The 18,984-nt window shown below is 43.8% G+C and overlaps 1 protein-coding gene across 4 annotated transcripts in view; it reads left to right on the top strand.

Annotated features, from left to right (window-relative positions):
- AFF2 (AF4/FMR2 family member 2) overlaps positions 1–13,376 on the top strand; it is a 453,773-nt gene extending 440,397 nt beyond the window's left edge. For all 4 annotated transcript variants that reach the window (XM_045068128.1, XM_045068126.1, XM_045068127.1 and 1 more), the window contains 4 exons: positions 327–420; positions 2,782–2,834; positions 7,972–8,162; positions 12,069–13,376. In XM_045068128.1, the coding sequence (XP_044924063.1) occupies positions 327–420; positions 2,782–2,834; positions 7,972–8,162; positions 12,069–12,190 (460 nt within the window). In that variant the 3' untranslated portion in view covers positions 12,191–13,376. The remainder of the gene's footprint in view (positions 1–326; positions 421–2,781; positions 2,835–7,971; positions 8,163–12,068) is intronic.
- Positions 13,377–18,984: the final 5,608 nt, after the last annotated feature.

Genomic DNA, 18,984 nt, shown 5'->3' with positions numbered 1-18,984 from the left:
AGTCTCACAGAGGTTGCGGGAAAGCAACTGAAATGTCACAGAAGGATTTGAAAACTCCAAATAGACTTAAGCTGCTTACCTCAGATCATTATTCTTGTTTTCCATTAAACTATTAAAGGATAACTAATGGATTTCTTCAGTTGCTGACTAAACATTTACTCTCCTAATTTATACCCTTATCAAGATGGGATTTTAATGCTTACCCCTTCTCTTTGAAGCATTTTCCTTTTTTTTACTTCTGGCTCTCAGTAACTATAAGGGAGGGAGCACAGCCTGTGAATCAGCATTTTTGTAGCATTAACATAATCCTTTCCTCTTCGCCACAGCTACAGGTGTTTATCACTTCTCTACTTGCGGATGTTCAAGCTGAAGAAGGACCATGCTATGAAGTACTCCAGATCACTGATGGAATATTTTAAGGTAATCCTTATTTTGTATATTTTATAAGTACCGGGTGGACATAATCACTAATGAGACATGGCAAGCATGTGATTAAATGTCAAGGTTGTTGCTGCAACAGGCTTAGCCACTGTCATCCCAGCCAGCCATGGCCCTCCTGCCTCTCTCCCTCGGGGCTCAGCAGAGAGCTCACGTTTGATTTGATTCCTGGGAGAGAAGGTGCAGTAGTGTGATCCCTTGATTACCTGCTGGACTGGCCAAATGACCCTTAACATCTTCCTGGTTGCAGTCAGGGGAATGATGCTGCCTTCTACCCCATCTTGCATGGTAGGGACACACCAGGGGACACAGGTTGTGTCCATGGTCATGGCCTGTCTCCTGTGAAGTGAGCAGCCAGCCCAGAAATGTCTTAACAGTGGGATAAGTCGCTGCAGCCACCCTGGGCTCTAGGGGGATAAACCATTCCCGTAAGAGCCCTTTAGCCATGGGTAGCCTTGGAGGGCAGTGGTTGCACTTGAAAACTACTGATCAAAATTAATTAATTGATTGATTAATTAAATAATAAAAAAAAACAAAACAACTGATTGCTCTGGTTACCAAAATAAACTAGCACATGGTCTAGGGAACTGGAGATTTTAATTCACAAGCAAAAAAGGAAGGGAAGGAAAGGAAAAAGAAAGAAAAAGAAAAGGAAGGAAAGAAGGAATTTTAACTGCAAAATAATGCCAAAATTGGGACTGAGCCCAGATAAAAACTGGCCACTGACTGGCTTCATGGTCTCTGAAGCTTCTGCTTCATTTGCAAACCCCCCCCCCCAACTGGTCATGATTTAGATTTGAGAAGGCTCAAGGCTCCTGTTCATCATGTCTTAAAGGAAAAGGATGATTATTTATTATTATTATTATTATTATTTCTGCCATGTGCATGAGACTGCTTAGCTAAATTGCACCAAAGCAGTTGTCCAAGATGAATTGAACCATGAGCCTCACATTGGTCTCCCAAGTGCAGTAAGTGGCACAGGGCATGGTTATAGGAGCACGCCGACTGGACTGGGGGAAAGAGCACATCCACCAGCTACTCCCTGGTGTGGCCACAATTCCATGAAGCTGGTACTCATATAGGGGTGATGCATCAAATACAGCAGCTGCCCATCGCCCCCACTACATTTCCGCTCTCCACCTGTGCCACAAAAAGGTGGCTCTCGAACCTGAGTGGGCATCTGGAGGCCCTGGGGAGTTCATGAACTCTGAGTCCGTGATCCCATTCTCAGAGTCCGCTACTGGAGGTCTGGGACAGGGCTGGAGAGCTGACATGTGTAATGAGTTCCTAGGGGATCCTGCTACCACTGCTGGTCTTGGGCTTATGCTTAGAGAGCCACAGCTCTAGTATCTCTCCTCTTTGGCCTGTTCTTTGTGATGTTCAGGGCATGGTAAAAGTGCCAAACAGATGTTGAATAACTCACTCTTCTGGCAGCTGCTGAGCTGCTTTTAGATGAAAAACTGGAGTTTGCAGAACACAACTTAGATGCAGGTCTCCCTCCATGCTCCAGAGAAGTGTTGCCAGTCTGGGCTCCTGAAAATGCCTGACTCTCCCTAGCATCTCATTTGCAAATGGGGCTGGGCCGCAACCCAAGAGGCAGGGAGGAACATAACATTGGTCTTTGCCAGAGAAGGCCAGCCTGAGTCAGGCTGGGGGTTGGGGGGCTAGTCCTGTGCAATTTGGGCTCTGACCCAGTAATGTCATTGTGGTGAGCTGGACCACTGTCCTAATGTGGCGGTGCTGAATGTTCTAAAGGTATGTGGTCCCCTCAAATGCAGGAGGCCCATTTTTGAAACCAGCCCAGTTCCATTCAGAGGGACAAAGGATCCTCGGTGGTCCATGACAATGCACCCCCGGATCAGTGGCATTGCTAAACAGGGATTTGCCTGTCACTCTGCTCAGTCCTGGCCCATTCCTGGGAAGTCAGAAATTACAGCCCACGTTGCGTCCCAGGAAAAAGTTTGCCATGGGAGCTAAAGGTGAAAGGCTTGCCAGTACTCTGAAGAGCTTGTTTTGCAGAATAAATTTCAGATGAGGATAATTAAGCCACTTCTTGGAGAACTGAGTCTGATTTCACTGGGCCTTTTAGTATATAAGATCTTTCATCAAGTGACTTGCATGGTCCTGATTGGAGCCCGCTAATTATCCTACCCAGCTATTTTCATCGAGTGTGCGTCGTGGTGTGCTGACGTGCACTTAACATCCCAGCTCTGAGAACAGAACAGGAGGCATCCCGAAACGCTGCAATCAATATTAATGTACTCGAAATCACACTTCCATCTGTTTCTGAATTAATAAAACACAAAATAGATGTCCTTATTTCCCTCTCTCTCTCTTTTTTAGCAAAATGCCTCAAAAGTCGCTCAGATACCGTCTCCCTGGGTAGGCAATGGAAAGTAAGTATCTTACGAAAATTGCTTTTTCAGAAACTCAGCTATTTAAGAGACCCCCCCCCCAAATATTTTGTATCAACAACTCAGGAGCGAAGGTCAGTCCTGAGACTAGAGTAATTTTTGTGCACACGAAATTCTGGTCCAGTTTCAGCTAAGGGCAAGACAGAAAAGTTTAATGGGATGTAATTCCAAATTTCTTCAACTATTTGATCTTTAAGCCAAATTATGGTCATAAAAATATCTGTTAATGAGATGGCAAGCACCGTGACATTTAAAGGGAGGCAGGGTAAAGTTAACTCCATGGCAGTGATTATTCAATGATTCACTTGGTAATGAAAGACCAATGAAATATTCATTGATACATACTAAGTGCCATTTAATAAAACCAAAGGCATAATAGTGTTGAGAATGTGAAGGCACTTAGTCAGCCAATTATCTGAGCCTTCATGGTGATTTTTATGTTAATACTAAAACACCCTGACCTAAAATACATAAAAGCATCCACTCTACTGCTGATCTAAGGCTCAGCAGAATCCCCCAATTTCTCCTCTGCTCAGAGTTGGAAGAGCACCCACTGGGTTCTTGAGTCTGTCCCAAGCTCCCAGGGGGACTCAGGGAGGGGCAGGGCTGGTGGGTGGGGCACAAGGGTCCCTTCCCAACACCGAGTGTGTTCCTCTAGCTCTAAAGGGAAAGAGCTGGACTCCTTGGTATCTGAGGCCCCTGCAAAGAGCCATTCCTGCTAAGAGGAAGATTTGGAAGACCAGTTCTGTCCCTGTAGTGACCTGGCACAATGCCTGCCCTTCTGTGCTTGAGCATCAGTGTTCCTTCTGATTCCAGTCCCTCCCTCCTGACCCCAGGCCCACTTGCCACCACCACTGGGAAGGGAAACTCTGTGACTGCGGACCCAGGGTTTGACAAAGAGCTGCTTTTTCCATTTCTCCTTGTTTCAAAATTCTTACGTCTCTGGTCCATACATTTTCTTCCAGAGTATGATAGTCTCCTTTTGCCACTTTATAAATATCTACAAAGCGAATTCTCCAAGCAGTGGAACAGGAACTCTACTTCGATATCATAAAAACATTCAGAGTGAGGGAAGAGACCCATTAAAAACTCTGCATTATCTCAATTACTGTATTGAAAGGAAGTACCCTTTAAATTGTTGATTAAGTCTTACTTTTATATTGATGAACTAAAGCAAAAGAATGCTTCTCGCTAGAAGTTGAGAAAATAAAAATAACCATTGAAAGGCCCAGGGAAAGCTATTTCTCTGAGCACAGAGTAGAGTGAGGGCAAGTTCAGGTAAGCAGCCATTAAAGGATTTCTGGGATTTTTTTTTTTTCTTTTAATTCTGAAACGAAAGAACTAGAATGCATCCTAAGCTTGTGAAGTCATATTAAAAGCCTCCTGAAAGGATGTTTTAGGCAGCTTCTGTGTGAAGAAAGCTCACTCCCTTTGGTGGGCCAGAAAGATTTTGAATGAAGTAACTCCAGAGGGTCACCCAGGGGTTGCATCCCATTCATTCAGCAAACACCTCAGATGCATTTCCACATGAGAGGCACACCTGACTCCGATGGGATCCCTGTACTCCAGAAGCACACAGTCTAGTGGAGGGAGGTGACAGATGTGTACAAAGGTCTATGGAAGCCCAAGAGAAAATAAGCTTGGTCTTCCCTGGATGGTCACGGAGGGCATCTTCTATACAAACAAGACCATAGCCTGCTTTCCCCAACACATGAGTGTGGCTGGCCCCAACAAACACCTTCCAGAAGCAGCAACTCCTGACCATGAGGACTGGGGGAGAAAATTGCAAAGAAGCAGTTGGAAGAAGGAGAAGCACAATCTGCTTAGTACTGAACATGGATTGGCAGACTTTTTCTGAGGCTTAGATGTAATATCTGAGCACCATGTTTGGCACATAGTAACTTTACCATTTGAGCTGGAAAGCATACACTGTCCCATACACTTCGCCTTGGGCACTTATTCTAGCTTGTCAGAAACTTAAGGGTCTTCTCCCCTACTAGACCATTTGTTCTTCCTAATAAGGGGCTATTCATTATTTCATTTACCACCTATTTGCTGAGTGTGTACTATGGATGAGACACTCTGCCAGGCACTTGACAGGCACTTGACACCCCATCCTTGTGCTATATGTTGTGCTCCTACCCTCTCCAGAGCCTCTTCTATGTAGTGGATACTAAATAATGACAGAGGGATGGTTGGAAGCCAGTTCATTCGTTTATTTAACTAACATTCATTAAGTACATAGTATGTGCACCAGGCACTGTTCTAGATTCTGGGCATAGACATAGACAAAAATCCCTGCCCTCCTTGAGGTCACCTTCTGTTAGAAGAAACAGAAAAAACTATGTTTTTTGCTAAATGGTGGTAAAGGTCATAGAACAAATGGAAACCAGGAAGGGAGATAGAAAGGTTATCTGGGGATTGTGTGGGGAGCAGGACACCCATCTTGAATTGGAATGTTAGAGAAGGATGGTGGAGAATAGTCCATATAGATACCTAGGAGAAGTGCATTCCAAGCAGGACAACAACCATCTTCCAAAGTGGGGTGTGCCTAATGAGTCTGATGAACAGCAAGGGGGTGAGTGTGGCTAAGAAATGGATTGGACCAGTGTGCTAATGGTGAAAGCAGTGGGAAGTGTGTGCCTGTGTGTACACCCTCATTTGCATGTGTCCTGAAAGTTTGAAAAGAAAGGCAAGATCTACAAGTAGACCCCAGAAAGAAAACAGGACAAGGAACTCCAAGCTGTGTGGAAAGCCAGGTAGGAGTTCGAGGCCCCCTGAGATGAGCGTTGCATTGTGCCCTTGTAACCAGAGTCACAGCCTTCCTTAGGCAGGTTGGAATTCTTTCATCAGTAGAATGTGGCCTGCAGATACACTCATCAGGAAGTCACTCCTAGAGCCTCATGGAAGATCCACCATGACCAGAAGCAAACTCGTGCCCTAGCTTCCCTTGCATCTGCTACTGATTGTTTACAAAAAAGTAGGCAATAAGAGGCAAAGAAAACCCTTCAATGAGCATTTTGATGTTGTAAGCTCAAAAGACATTTTCAAGATGTACAAAGTAAGAAGAGGTGGTGTGTTTCCCTTTGTGACTTCTGGACATGATTGGAAATCATCAAATCCACCCTTTTCTTTCAGTCAAGGAAAGGCTCAGCAAGGGGAAAGGAAGGGACATGCCTGGAGAACACAGAAATTCAGGGCAGAGCCAGGGTTAGAATACAAGTATCCTGGGATTCCAGTACATTCTGTTCCCAGAATGACATGCTTCCCCTTTCAGCATTTGAGACACCTAACAGCTTTGTGAATTTTCTCCAGAGATTACAAATGAAGACATACCCACTTCTTGCCTTAATTTGGCATCGAAGAATTAATGACCACTACTTAGAGAAAAGAAAATAGCATTTGTAAGCAACCACAACAAAGAAATCCAGCATTCCCTGCCCTGTGTGTGTGTGTGTGTGTTTTGGGGTGGCTTTTTTTTTTTTTTTTATCATTAGTTAACCCTTTTGTGCTTAGGCTCTTTAGCTTAGAAAGGAGCCACTCCACCCCTGCCTTGAGAATAAATCTTTCCACCAAGAAGTGTCAGAAGGTCTCAGAAATTAGAAATAGAGCACCAAACTTTCCCACCCTCTCACAGACAAGTGCAGAGTGAGTTTGAGGATCCCCTTTCCCCCTCATACTATAATATACCAGAAGATATGCTCTGTTTCCAGAAATGGGCCAGAGCACTCACAGGGCCTGGCACAACTTGCATGAGTCTTGAGCCAAGCATATCTGTTTGAGTTGCCCCTGACTTGAGTTAGCAGCAATGGTTGAGGCCAACCATTGCCTCAAATCCTGTGTTCATGGTACCTGTCAGGGTGCATGTCCACTCTGTGAGCACAGATCGGCTCCAAGGAACACAGACAGCCACCCGGGAAACCTAGAGTTGCCAGCAGCTACAGCTAGGAATGGTGAGGGAGAGTGAGAAGATGCCTTGATGATCTATCTGCTCGTTGTGCCTGGAGGAAGGAAAAGGAGTCCCAAATACAAATTTCCCCGTTTCTTCCACTCCCCCTCAAATGTTCTACTGTAACAAAGTGGTACATCGGGACACCACAGGGCAGTCCTTGGAAGTCTCCATGAAGGAGGATAGGAAGGCTGGGGGAGGGGCATGGAGTTTGCTCACAGCCATAGGAAGCCACCCTGGCCTTCCCTGCTCTGTGTGGACTGCGGGGGACTCCTTGTTGCTGATGTTAAGGAACTGAACCAAAATCTATATCCAGACATTGGATCTGCCCAAAGTAGGACCTGCAGAGACTTCCCTTCATGAACAGCGCGCAGGTGTATGGTCAGCAATTAACAGCCATCTCTGGAGCATGTCTTTGAGAATCTTGAAGAGATATTCAGAATCTTAGTTTTTCCGGCTTCCCTAATACTTCTCCTTCTCCCCAATAGCCTCCTTGGGGGGCTTTCAAGAATTGCACTTTGTTTATTGTGGTGACTGTATTTGGAGCAAATTGTCATTGCGGTTTCCACAAAACACTTTGTTAATGGCCCAGTATTGCACATCAGGCCTTTCCTTGCTGCCAGTAGCCATTTTGGAAACAGGTAGAGACATCATCACAGCTCTGAGTGGCGTCTTTCTCTGAAACATCACAACACTTGTTATATATATTCAAAATAAGAGCTACATGTGTGGAGAGAATGAATGCCAGCAAAAGATTCACCCAGCTCCCCCTGCTATCTTAAAACAAAAGAATCAGTGTGGATGGAGTCACTTGGGGTTTTCAGAGGCAGTGAGACATCGGTGTTCAACTGAGTTAGAAAAAGAGAAGCATGGCTCATTCTAGAGCTTGGCCCTGTAGTCCTGCGTGGGTTGGTCAGACAAGGCCCGAATGCAGTGATAAATAAGCTGTTTCTACTCTGGGGCTTCTAGAGAAAACGAACGTGTTGGCAGAAGCCACAGAATGTCCTCTGAAAGCAAGCTTCACTGAAGCTGGGCTTCATATATGCTCACCACCCTAAACCTCATGTGCCAGTGACCTTCTCCTGAGGTCTCAGCATAGGAGGGAGTCCTCGAGGCTGCGATCACTCTTTGCGACCAGCCTCACCAGGTTGTCTCTTCCCCTTCCCCCAGGAACACTCCATCCCCGGTGTCTCTCAACAATGTCTCTCCCATTAACGCAATGGGCAGCTGTAACAACGGCCCGGTCACCATTCCCCAGCGCATTCACCACATGGCCGCCAGCCATGTCAACATCACCAGCAATGTGTTACGGGGCTACGAACACTGGGACATGGCCGACAAACTGACAAGAGAGAACAAAGGTATGCTTACCCCCTCCGCCCACGCTCATTAGCCATAGTAGGGTTAACGGTGCAAGATGCACTTGAGTTTTCCATGGTGCCTTATCTTCGCATCTCTCTGATTTCCAGGGTGTAGAGGAAAGAGAGGTTAACTCAGGGAGGACACAGTAACCAATGTTTTGTTTTTTTTTTTTTTCTGAGAGAGTGAACAAAGCCTGGGATTTTTTTTTTTTTCCTCCTTCAAAGCTTAAACTAATCTGAGCTGTGAATGTTGGCAAACAACCATTTCAGATTTGCCATCCATGGTAAGGATGGGCAACGAGAAACAGAGGTGAAGGAAAAAAAGAATGATTTGCAAATTAATTAAGATCCCGTTGGCCTCTGTGTGTCAAATTTAATTTGGGGGTTGTTTTGTTTTGTTTTGGTTTTGGTTTTTGGTTTTTTTCTTTTTTTGGAGAGTTGAAGTTGAACTGAGGGCCTACCACTTTCATTACAACTGTCGGCTCCAATGAGCACATGGTACTACAGCTTGTATTCAGAAGCAAAGGCCAAAGCTCAGCAGGTATTTTTCCCATACTGACAGCTGGTCTGAAGGATCAGGGTCCTGTTCATGGTAACATATGGTTCTTTGCTACAGAACCAATGCAGGGAGGACCCTGCTTCATCAGAGAGTGAGTCAGTGGTCTCTGGCAACTCCTGCCTCCATCTTGTGACCGTGGCTATCGCCTGGGTTCACAGAGAAGCCTCACTATGCTCATGAAGGAGGGATGCATGAACAGACTACAGTCTTGCCCTGGCCATTCATTCGGCTTGGCTGATTGTGGCAAAGAGGGGCCCAGCAGTTTAGAGGAGCAGAACTGTCTGGCCACGATAGGGATAGACGAGGCAGCAAATGATAGGGCAAATAGTACAGTATCTGGCATGCAGAAATTGTGGCCTGATTTCTTCCCAGTTACGAGTGTAACTGATATGCGCAAATAACCCCAGGGGTCAGTGTAAGTTTATAGCCAGGCTGTGGGTTGAAGTCTCAGGTGATGGAATGTGCTCTGATAGCCACAGAATCCTGGAATCATATAGATATGTAATAACATGGAGTAAGAAAATAAATATTTGCTGGTAGCTGGGAAGGGTGCTGATTTTGAAGCCTGATCATTTAAGTTGGAATCCTGTCTGGGTCATGCAGTGCTGGGCAACCTCAAGCAAATTACTTAAATCTCTGAGCCGCTTCCTAGCTTCCATTTCTGTAATGGATATAGTAATGTATGTTGCCTCATTTGTCTCTGTTTTGTAGATAAGTGAGGTGAGATTAAGAAACTAACCTCTGACATCACAGCTCTTAATGTTAGAAGCAGGAATTGAATCTAGAACTCTAAACCACTAGCTACACTGCCCATTTAGAGAGCGAGATTCATAAGAGGTCCTCAGAGAACTTCACTGAGCTCCTGCCCTCAGTTACCTGAGTGATGGGCAATTCTTCCCTTCTCTACTTCTCTAAGCTTCTGAAAATCCAAGGACAACTGGCCCAGATGGCCAGGTCCATCCAAAAGTTCTAGAATTGCAAGTGAAAGCATAAGCATCTTAAGACTTGCCTAGCTTGTGGGCCTCCACTCGCCTCTTTTATTTTGTATTGGTAACTGGAGGGCAGTTCAATATTTATGGATTTCCATCATAATTGCATCCATTTTCAAAATCTGTTAAGGTAATTCCTTCAAAATTAACCACAGAACTTTCCAGGAGCCATGTGCTGGCTGTGCTGATATCCAAGGGAAAAGGAGCTAATCTTATCTTTAGCACAGTGTGTCAGGAGTTGTTAAGTTCCCCTGATAATCAGAACAGCTCTGCAGTCTGCTCAGAGTCAGAGAGACTTCCCCATCTGTCTGGTCCACCTGGAGCTGGGAACGGCAGAGCTTGCCTCCTGACTGGGGACAACCATGTCCTTGCACTCCCCCCCCCTGCTCCATACCTGCACACCTGTGCAGCTTCAGGCAGAGGACTCTGGACCTAAAGTCAGCCAATGAGGGTAAGGCTGCCCCCTGGCCTTTCGTCTAGAAGCCTTATCCCCTACCTCCCCAGCTTCTTACTCAAAGCTACTCTTTAGAAGTGTGATCTGGGGATGACTGGGTGGCTCAGTCGTTAGGCGTTGGCCTTCAGCTCAGGTCATGATTCCAGGGACCTGGGATTGAGTCCCACATGGGACTCCCTGCTCAGTGAAGAGCCTGCTTCTCCCCCTGCCTCTCCTTCCCGCTTATGATTTCTCCCTCTCTCTCTTATGCTCTCTCTTTCAAATAAATTAATAAAATCTTTAGACAAATAAAAATTAAATAAAAAATGTTTAAAATTTAAATATTTTTTAAAAAATGGCGACCTGGATATCTAGTTAGGAATGCCACAGCAGGTTGTGCACAGAACACCCAGGGGGGCATCCTGGCTCACGGGCGGCTCACATTCATTCAGCAGCACCTAGGTCCTTTAGCATTCCCCTTAATATTGGGTCACATAAGAAAATATTTCAGGTGCCAAAAATAATTTACTCCTTTATCAGCAGAAATTACTTTTATTGCATAGTACAGGTTTAAAAGTATCACATAATCAAATGAAGTCAATACCTAGAGAAGGAGCCCATATGTTATACATAATGTGAAGAATCAGTGCACTGTTTCTGGCAATACCATCTGCGGGTCAATCAAGCACATGGAACATCCCAGCCCCTTTAAGGTAGACTTCAGTACACACCATCCCCACTGCTGCCAGATTCCTCACCACAAACTGGAACAGGCGGGATGTCCTCACAGTTAGGGCTCCCTCCTCTGTTGAGAGCTGACAAAGAGGACACCCAAGAGTCCTCCCATAACCAAGATCAACACAATTGTGGACAAATAAATGCAGATATGAAAAGGGGATGCCTAGATACTTTTCTAGACATCACATAGTCTTTTCCACATACCCCCTCCCCAATCCAAAGCAGACTGTCCCAAACCCCAGCTCCAGTGGTTAGCAATGTGGCCTCAGCACTGCCCCTTCTCCAGATCAGCTAGAGGGGAATCAGCCTGAGTAGCCTTTTCATCCATGTCCTTCACAGCAAGGAAGGAGTTGTTCACGACAGATATTTGCAGGTCATTTCCCTTCCCTAAAGGAATTGGTAATAAGACTTACTGAATCAGATGTCTTCTAGATGTTTATTTAGCATTAGCTGCTGATAGCTGTAGTTGCTGTCCAGGTTCACTGGCTATGTCTGCAACATGCCAAGAAAAATCCGTAAACTCAGTTCATTTAGACAAAGGGAAAAGAGAATACTTTCAATTCAGTAACACATACAATGGCAAATGGCCCAATGTCCTATTGACCATGGCTCCCTACCATTTTGTGTATCTGAAAGTCTTTCTAAATATTAATTTGTAATATCTAAAAATACAAATTCTCTATGTAATGTTAAAATATATTTAAATATATTTTATTTTAGGTATGTAATTTATGTGTATATTTTAAAATATATGTGTTATACTTTTTTATTATATGAACATAGATGATACATTTTTAGATAAAATGTTGTGATGTGTGTGTGCATGCATGCACACACAGACCTCACAAACCTCCACAGGATTATAATATACTTATAGAATCCACTATTGGAAAGAATATATAGTGATTTGCAAAAACTTACTATGAATCAACAAATTTAAATTGATTTGTGGTTTGTGAATCACAGTAACACAAACATTAATTATGCTGCAGAATTTTTGGATCTACGTAAAGATTAAAATAATCATGCCTCCTATATATATGGAGATTTGGTCCCCTAGAATAAATAATGAAAATTTTCCCAATGTCCACGTGGTTGTGTTATTATGTAAAGGCAGCTGAAGCAATCTGGCATGTATTTCTGTGATGATATTCAAAGGCCCGACCAAGGTCTGCTCTGATTTTCAGAATTCTTCGGCGATCTGGACACACTGATGGGGCCCCTGACCCAGCACAGCAGCATGACCAACCTCGTTCGCTACGTTCGCCAAGGACTGTGTTGGCTGCGCATCGATGCCCATTTGTTGTAGTGGGGGCCCCCATCTCCAGCATCACCACCCTTCACTCTACCTCTACCAGAGCACCAATGGTCACTGGTGGAACTCCACTCACTTGGGAAAGTTCTCTTTGCTTATGTTTGTTTTTACCCTTCTTTTGATATCTGTGAAAAACAGAAGTTATTGTAAGTGGACACTACAACTTGAGAGCAGTATGTTTTATTACTTAGTCATTTTTCAGTATTTTATATGCATTTCTCAGATCCCACCATTCTTTTGTGCTTGATACAATGATACAGTCCCTACAATATTGTTGTAAGCCCACACTACCCAAAACAAAAAATGAGAAGTACTTGTGATGATAACACATTCCTGAGAAATGAAATGAAATGAAATGCCATATATATATATATATATATATATATATATATATATATATATTCAAAGGACCTACAAAGATTCAAATTTTCCACAATAGCTATTCCCCAAACTGTACTCTTATGTCCAGAAAAAAAACATGTATTTCAGAATCCATTGTTAAAATTTTGTGGTTCCCACAGACCCAGTATCCAGGTGAGAATTTTCATTGTCAACCCACTGGTTAGATGTTGTAGCCACATCATAAAATCAAGAGTATTAAGAAAATAAACAAGCATAGCAATGCCACTCTCAAACCAATACTACATACAACCAGAGGACTTTCTTGCTGGCATCCCTTCTCTGATGCCCTATTTTTAAAATGTTAATGAGATGAAGTGGCAACATTTATTTTGACAACTTTAAGGCATCAGCTGGCATTAAATATTTTTGAACTCCCTGATCTGAAGCACAAATCCTCACCTGGGATTCTATTTGTGTAAAGCTCTCCTTCTGAGGGGCAGTTAAATGGGTGTACACCCTAGGAGCCAAAATACTGCACTCCAGTTTTAGAGATGAGAGATTAGAAGTCTGGAAATGTCCAAGGAACTCATACCTCTGCCTCTTTTGCAGCTGGTAGGCAGGTCCATTGCTGGAAGGATATTTTTATTGTATTTTGCTCAAATCTCAGAAAACAAATTCAAGTTATCACTACCTAGGAGTTAAAATATACAGTTTGCTTCTAATTATAATCCACATTTTCTAGTTCACAGTGTTTCTCCTTCTCCTCCTCCCCCTCCTCCTCCTCCTCTTCTTCCTCCTCCTCTTCTTCCTCCTCCTCCTCTTCCTCCTCCCCCTCCTCCTCCTCCAACTACTACCCTCCTCCTCCTCCCTCTTCTTCTTCTTCTCCTTCTCCTCCTCCTCCTTCTACTTCTTCCTCCTCCTCCTCCTCCTCCTCCTCCCCTCCCCCTCCTCTTCTTCCCCTTCTTCTTCTTCTTCCTCTTCTTCTTCTTCTTCTTCTTCTTCTTATTATTATCATCATCATCCTACTTCCTCTCTTTCTTCTTCTTTTTCTTCTTCTTCTTCTTCTTCTTCTTCTTCTTCTTCTTCTTCTTCTTCTATTTCTTCTCGTCCTTCCCCTCCTCCTTCTCCTCCTCTTCTTCCTCCTCCTCCTCCTCCTCCTTCTTCTTCTCCTCCTTCTTCTTCTTCTTTCTCTTTTCTTTGATATTTCTTTGCCTTTTGGGGGGCTCATTAACTTTTGACTGAATACTGAAATCAGTGATGTTATTCCAGTCTATATTAGCATGAATCATTTCCATGAACATTCCAGGGAAAACCCCAAGCTCTCTAAGTCGTGGCTAACCCTTTAACTAAAAATAATTCTTGAGGTAACACTTCACTCTAGGGTGATTTGAAAGAGCCCTGAAGATTGGGAACAGCTCACCTAATTTGGAGATATTTCCACATCATTTGTAACTATTGTCACCCTTTTTGATCCTCCACATTCATTTTATGTCCCCAAACATCACCATGTAAATATCATCTTTGGTGTTCCATCTCACCAGAAGAATCCCCCACCTGTAGTCAACACTTGTCATACGTTAGTTCTTTATGATTACCTGCTGGTATATGATTCCATGTCACCTTGATTCTGTTGAGTTTATTGAATTCTGTTCACTGAGTGATGACCAGACAAATAATAGACATATGCACATGAAAGGTGCAAACTTGTGTGATTCTCAAAGCCAGTCATGCAACTCTGTGATAGGAACAGCAAGGGATCACCCTGCACTCTCATTGTTGAGGTTAGATACATTCCCAGTTGCAAAAGTGCCAGACTCGAGCTCCACTCTGGTCATCTTTGAGTTCAAGACCCTTTGTTTTATAATGAAGTTGTGGAAGTTGTACTCCAACAGCTGAGGCCATGTGGTCAGGTGACACAGCAGCTGAACCTAGCACTATCTATGCTCCCGGTGTGGTTGAGCTTTATATTCGCAGTCTTTGCAACAATACACACACATGCAGATGTGCATACAGACAAATCAAACTGGAGAGAATCTTCTCTGAGCCTCTTAAAGGGGGAAAATGGTAATATGAAAGACTCCAAACACCTAAGGTGTGTGTCACATATAAAAATGAAGCTGATGGCTTTGTAGTGACTCAAGTTCTCTCTTCACATTTCCATGGCTTACCAGGTAGAGCACCTGACTATTACTGCATAATGAAGCCCACTGGCTTGACTTGTAAATTCAATCTAAACCATGATCCTAGATTTAGGATTTAGGGGTAGATTCTTGAAATTCAGTCTCCAGAAACTAGACACTTACATGTTAGGGGCAGTTTCCAAAGGAAACCAGCATCTTGCTTCGTGAATGAAAGGCCCATAGCTCTAGTTTCAGCGAGTCCTTTTATCTACTTTACATACAACAGGGAGGCATCAGAGAATCCTGCTACCTGATGTCACCTCCAGTGGCTGACCATACAGTGTGTGCCAAATCAGCAGCACGATGATCACATCTGACAATTGAATCCAGGATCATCACCTGATTATTTAGCAGATTCATTTGTAAAGCAGCCTAGAAGCCAATAAAACATAGAGGAGGAATGGCCTTCCTTTCCCCGGAGATGAGACAGTCTTTGGTTTCACACTTAAGGATTGTTGCTATTTTCTAGGCACTGTATCTATCACATTGTGAATGGTGATGTGTGTCATAGGTGTGTGCCTATGTGAGGGATGGAGATATTTTGCCAAGTAAATCTCTTCAGTGTACCAGTTTGTGGGAGGGAGGGAGGATGTGTGGATGGCAGTGAGAGATCCTGCCTGGAGACCTTGACGGAGGCTTGGTGAGACACATCTCAATGAGCACACAGAGATGGGGAATGGACAGAGTAATGGGAAGCTCCACCTGAGCAAGTACACAGAAGGATGGCAGCCACCACTATGCCTTCCTTTGTCACCCAAGCTCCAAACACAGAGAGTTTGACAAGTTCGTGTTAGGATGTTGGCTGGGCTTTGTATTTTTAATTAACTTTGGATTTTTTAGTGGTTTTGTCATATTACTGTCTGAGTTTGGTAGGTAGAATTAATTTGAAAAGAGTATACTAGTGTGGTCCTCGGGGTATAATTTAGCCGTAAGCATGTTGTTAGCCAGCCTGTAGACTGTTAATTACTTAATAATCTCATTGGGAAAATACTTGTAGTTTTATATTTGGATGACATAATTGGGAAAGCAGATTAGCTGCTGCTAACTTTTAAAAGACTTGAGGCTGACATAAAAAATTTCAAATCTTCAGTCAATAACCAAGTTGCTAAATTGGAAACCATTGCTAAAATGTGTTTCGTTGAGTTTCCAAACGTACGGATTTGCATTTGGATATTGCGCCGCTAAATGCATTGGAAAGATACTTGCTCTGTCATATCTTTCCCAAAGCTGTCTGATTTGGAGTTCATTTTATTCAAGTTTGCATCCTGGAGGTTGAAGTTGGAGTATGAAGTTGGAAAGCTTTTTTGAAGGCAGAATCAAATGAGCTGTGAGGGCTTCCCCTTCACATACTTCTCAACAGACTTGATAACATTCACCTGCGTGAGCTGGCAGGTGCAAGAACCAAACTGGATCACTGGGTAGGACTACTCAGTTAAGGCAAATGAACTGCTTGCTTAGAGAAGCATCACTATCCCCATTGAGAAACTGTGTGGCGAGACAGTGTAGCTACACAATATCAAATGAATGGGTTGATTAAGTGCCCCCCAAATCAATTCTGTGGGGGTCAGCTGTTGAGCCAGTTGTCACTGCTCCGTTACGCAACTGGCAAACTAAACTCCTCTTCGTCGTTATGATTGTTGTTGTTGTTGCTATTGTTGTTGTTGTTGTTGTTGTGTCGTTGTTTGTCATTTCCACCCGCACAGCCTTATTCTCATAATTAAACCCTGATTCATTTTCTCTTTGGTGTTAGCAAACTCCAACAGCAGAGATGGCATCTGTGTATTGATAACTGGCATTTACCCTGGCAGGAGGCTAATCGGATAGGCTGGTCTCAGACGTTAATCCTACCATCTGATATTTTCAAGGGAAAAAAAGTAATTCCCTTTCCATTCTCCTCCTTGCAAATCTAGAAGCCCTCTTTACCAAGAGCATCACATTTTCCTCTGTAATCCATCGACTCAAAGAAAATTGCATTGTGGGGAGGGCGGAGGGGTATGGGGTGGTTGGGGGGGTGGAGGGTAGGGAAGTCCTTCCAAGCCAGGCTGCAGTTCTTGCCCCATTCTGCTTCTGACATGAGATGTTAATGAATCATTCATCAGGCTCACATTGGATTAGGGGACACTGAACTGCTTTTCCAATCCATGATCAATCATCGTTCTTCTAAGAGATTGGAGCTTTGCTGTTTCATTAACTGTGCAGTGTAGACTAATGGTGTTTAATAAAAATCATTCAAAATTTCAAACTCTTTGCCAGTGACCTTTTTGCTTTGTCTTAGACTTTGAGGAGGGAAGGGGGAAGCAAAGGAAGCCTGCTCCCAGGCGCCTGGCAGCATGCTGCGGTGGCGAACCCAGTGGCCGCCAGCACTTGCTGGTAAGTGGTGGCAGCGTGCAGACCAGCTGGGGGAAACCTGCGAAGAATGCCACAGTGGATGCTTCCAGCCGGAGGTAGCTTGTTTTTACTGAGGGACTTATTATTCTCCAGCCTGTGCAGCAGGAAGCCAGCTGCCATATTCAGAGCTTAATAAGAACTATAAATGCTTTACCGACTTGGTTTCGGCCCACACCCCTCATGGGGCTACCAAATAGGAGAAGTATCTCTAAGAGGAGAACCCGGGAGTGACAGCGGTAGCCCGATACACTCCAGGTGCTTCAGCCTTCTGTGAACTCGGAGGCAGAAGACCTCCAGGCAGGAGGCAGAATTGGAGAGACCCCCAAACAGGCTGAGTTGGTGCTGCATTGCCCGGATTGAGCTTCTCCTTTGGTCAGTCTGGCATGCAACCAGTGGGGTACTGGTAAAATGTTTAATAGCCAGCTCTCTAAGAATATAAAACTCCTGACTTACTTGTAGGGTTTGCCAATTTCCATAGTGTAAATCTCCCCACCATGGCTGATGTCAAGCCACTGACTATGATGTCACAGTTCACAGAGTTGGGAAGAGATGTACACAAAGTTGGGAGTCCAAGCAAGACAACTCCAACACACTGCCAAAGGCAGCCATCCAAGGAGGGTTCTGATTTCACATTTATTTTCACAGTGACACACACTTGCAAGCACACAGCTGTGCACACATGCATACACTTGCGTGACAAGCTGTTTCATCACTTTCAAATGTGAATTGATCCTCTATGATGTAGGTAGTTTGTGATTCAGTGCAAGATGTATGGATTTTAAGCAGGAGAGCTAAGAAGAATGGCCTCTTGAGACCAAAGCACAAACAAATGGGAGTGGGGGTAGGGGGGTCATCACATCTCAAAGGAAAAACAACAGTGAGATCAGCTCTTAGAAAACCCACATAGTTGGTTGAAAATAGGATTGGTGAGTGTTCTTTTATCATTATTATTTTGTAAATGTCCAACTGGCATTTTTTTCCAACTGGTATTTCTAACTTATAAATGTAACTTGGATAAATTATTTACTCTTCATCCTTCTGATGACAACCTCTGTGTAGTTAGGAAACATTAGGGCCTCTATGGAGAATAGAACAAACCAAAATTCATTGCGTTTTCTTGTGATATGGAAACTCAGTACTTCTCCCACCTCCTTCTTGCTGTTCAGAAGATTTTTACTTTAGTTGTTAGGGATCAAAGTTACGTGTTCAACATGTGTTTTTAGTTAAAAGTGTCTACTTACTGTCCTAGCTCTGAATTCAAACCAGAATGTCTCCCATATCAATTACATGACTAATACTCAGAACTGATCATCCAAACCAAAATAATTCCCTTTTCTACTCAATATAAGGAAAACCAGAGTCACTAACAAGAAGGCATAAATCTCAGTATACTTTTTCAAGAGAGTGAGGTTTTCATTAAACACACACACACACACACACACACACACACGTGCGCACACATGCGCAACTTCTTTTCCTAGGCCTCCTCGTCGTAAATAATCCTGAGAGTACAATAGAAAGTCTCAAAGGACCCATTCTCTTGGTCCTGTGCATCTTCTGCAGTGAATAAGAGATCTGTATCTGTAAAGGTTGAAGAACTTGTCCTACGATCTTATTATTCTTTAAACATTTCCATGTTCTGCCTGAGCCCACGCTCATGGTTGAATGTTAGACCTGAAGGAAACCCATATCCTACTCTTTCTTTCTAGCCTTTCTCTCTTTTACCCTTGTGGTTCCTTCTGTGGCCAGTATACTAACAGGGTGGCAGGGGGTCTTCTGTCCCTTCATGGTATTTGGGCAATGTTTGTCCTACTGAAGAATGGTAACATCTGGGGCTGGTCTAATTGACATTGCATTCACACAAGGACTCGGAGTCCC

The sequence above is a fragment of the Mustela putorius genome, unplaced genomic scaffold, assembly GCF_011764305.1.
Source record: "Mustela putorius furo isolate JIRA1106 unplaced genomic scaffold, ASM1176430v1.1 tig00003899_pilon_pilon_pilon, whole genome shotgun sequence".
Taxonomy (NCBI): Eukaryota; Metazoa; Chordata; class Mammalia; order Carnivora; family Mustelidae; genus Mustela; species Mustela putorius.
Note: the sequence above shows the minus strand (reverse complement) of the source record. Positions and strands in the feature narration are given on the sequence as shown.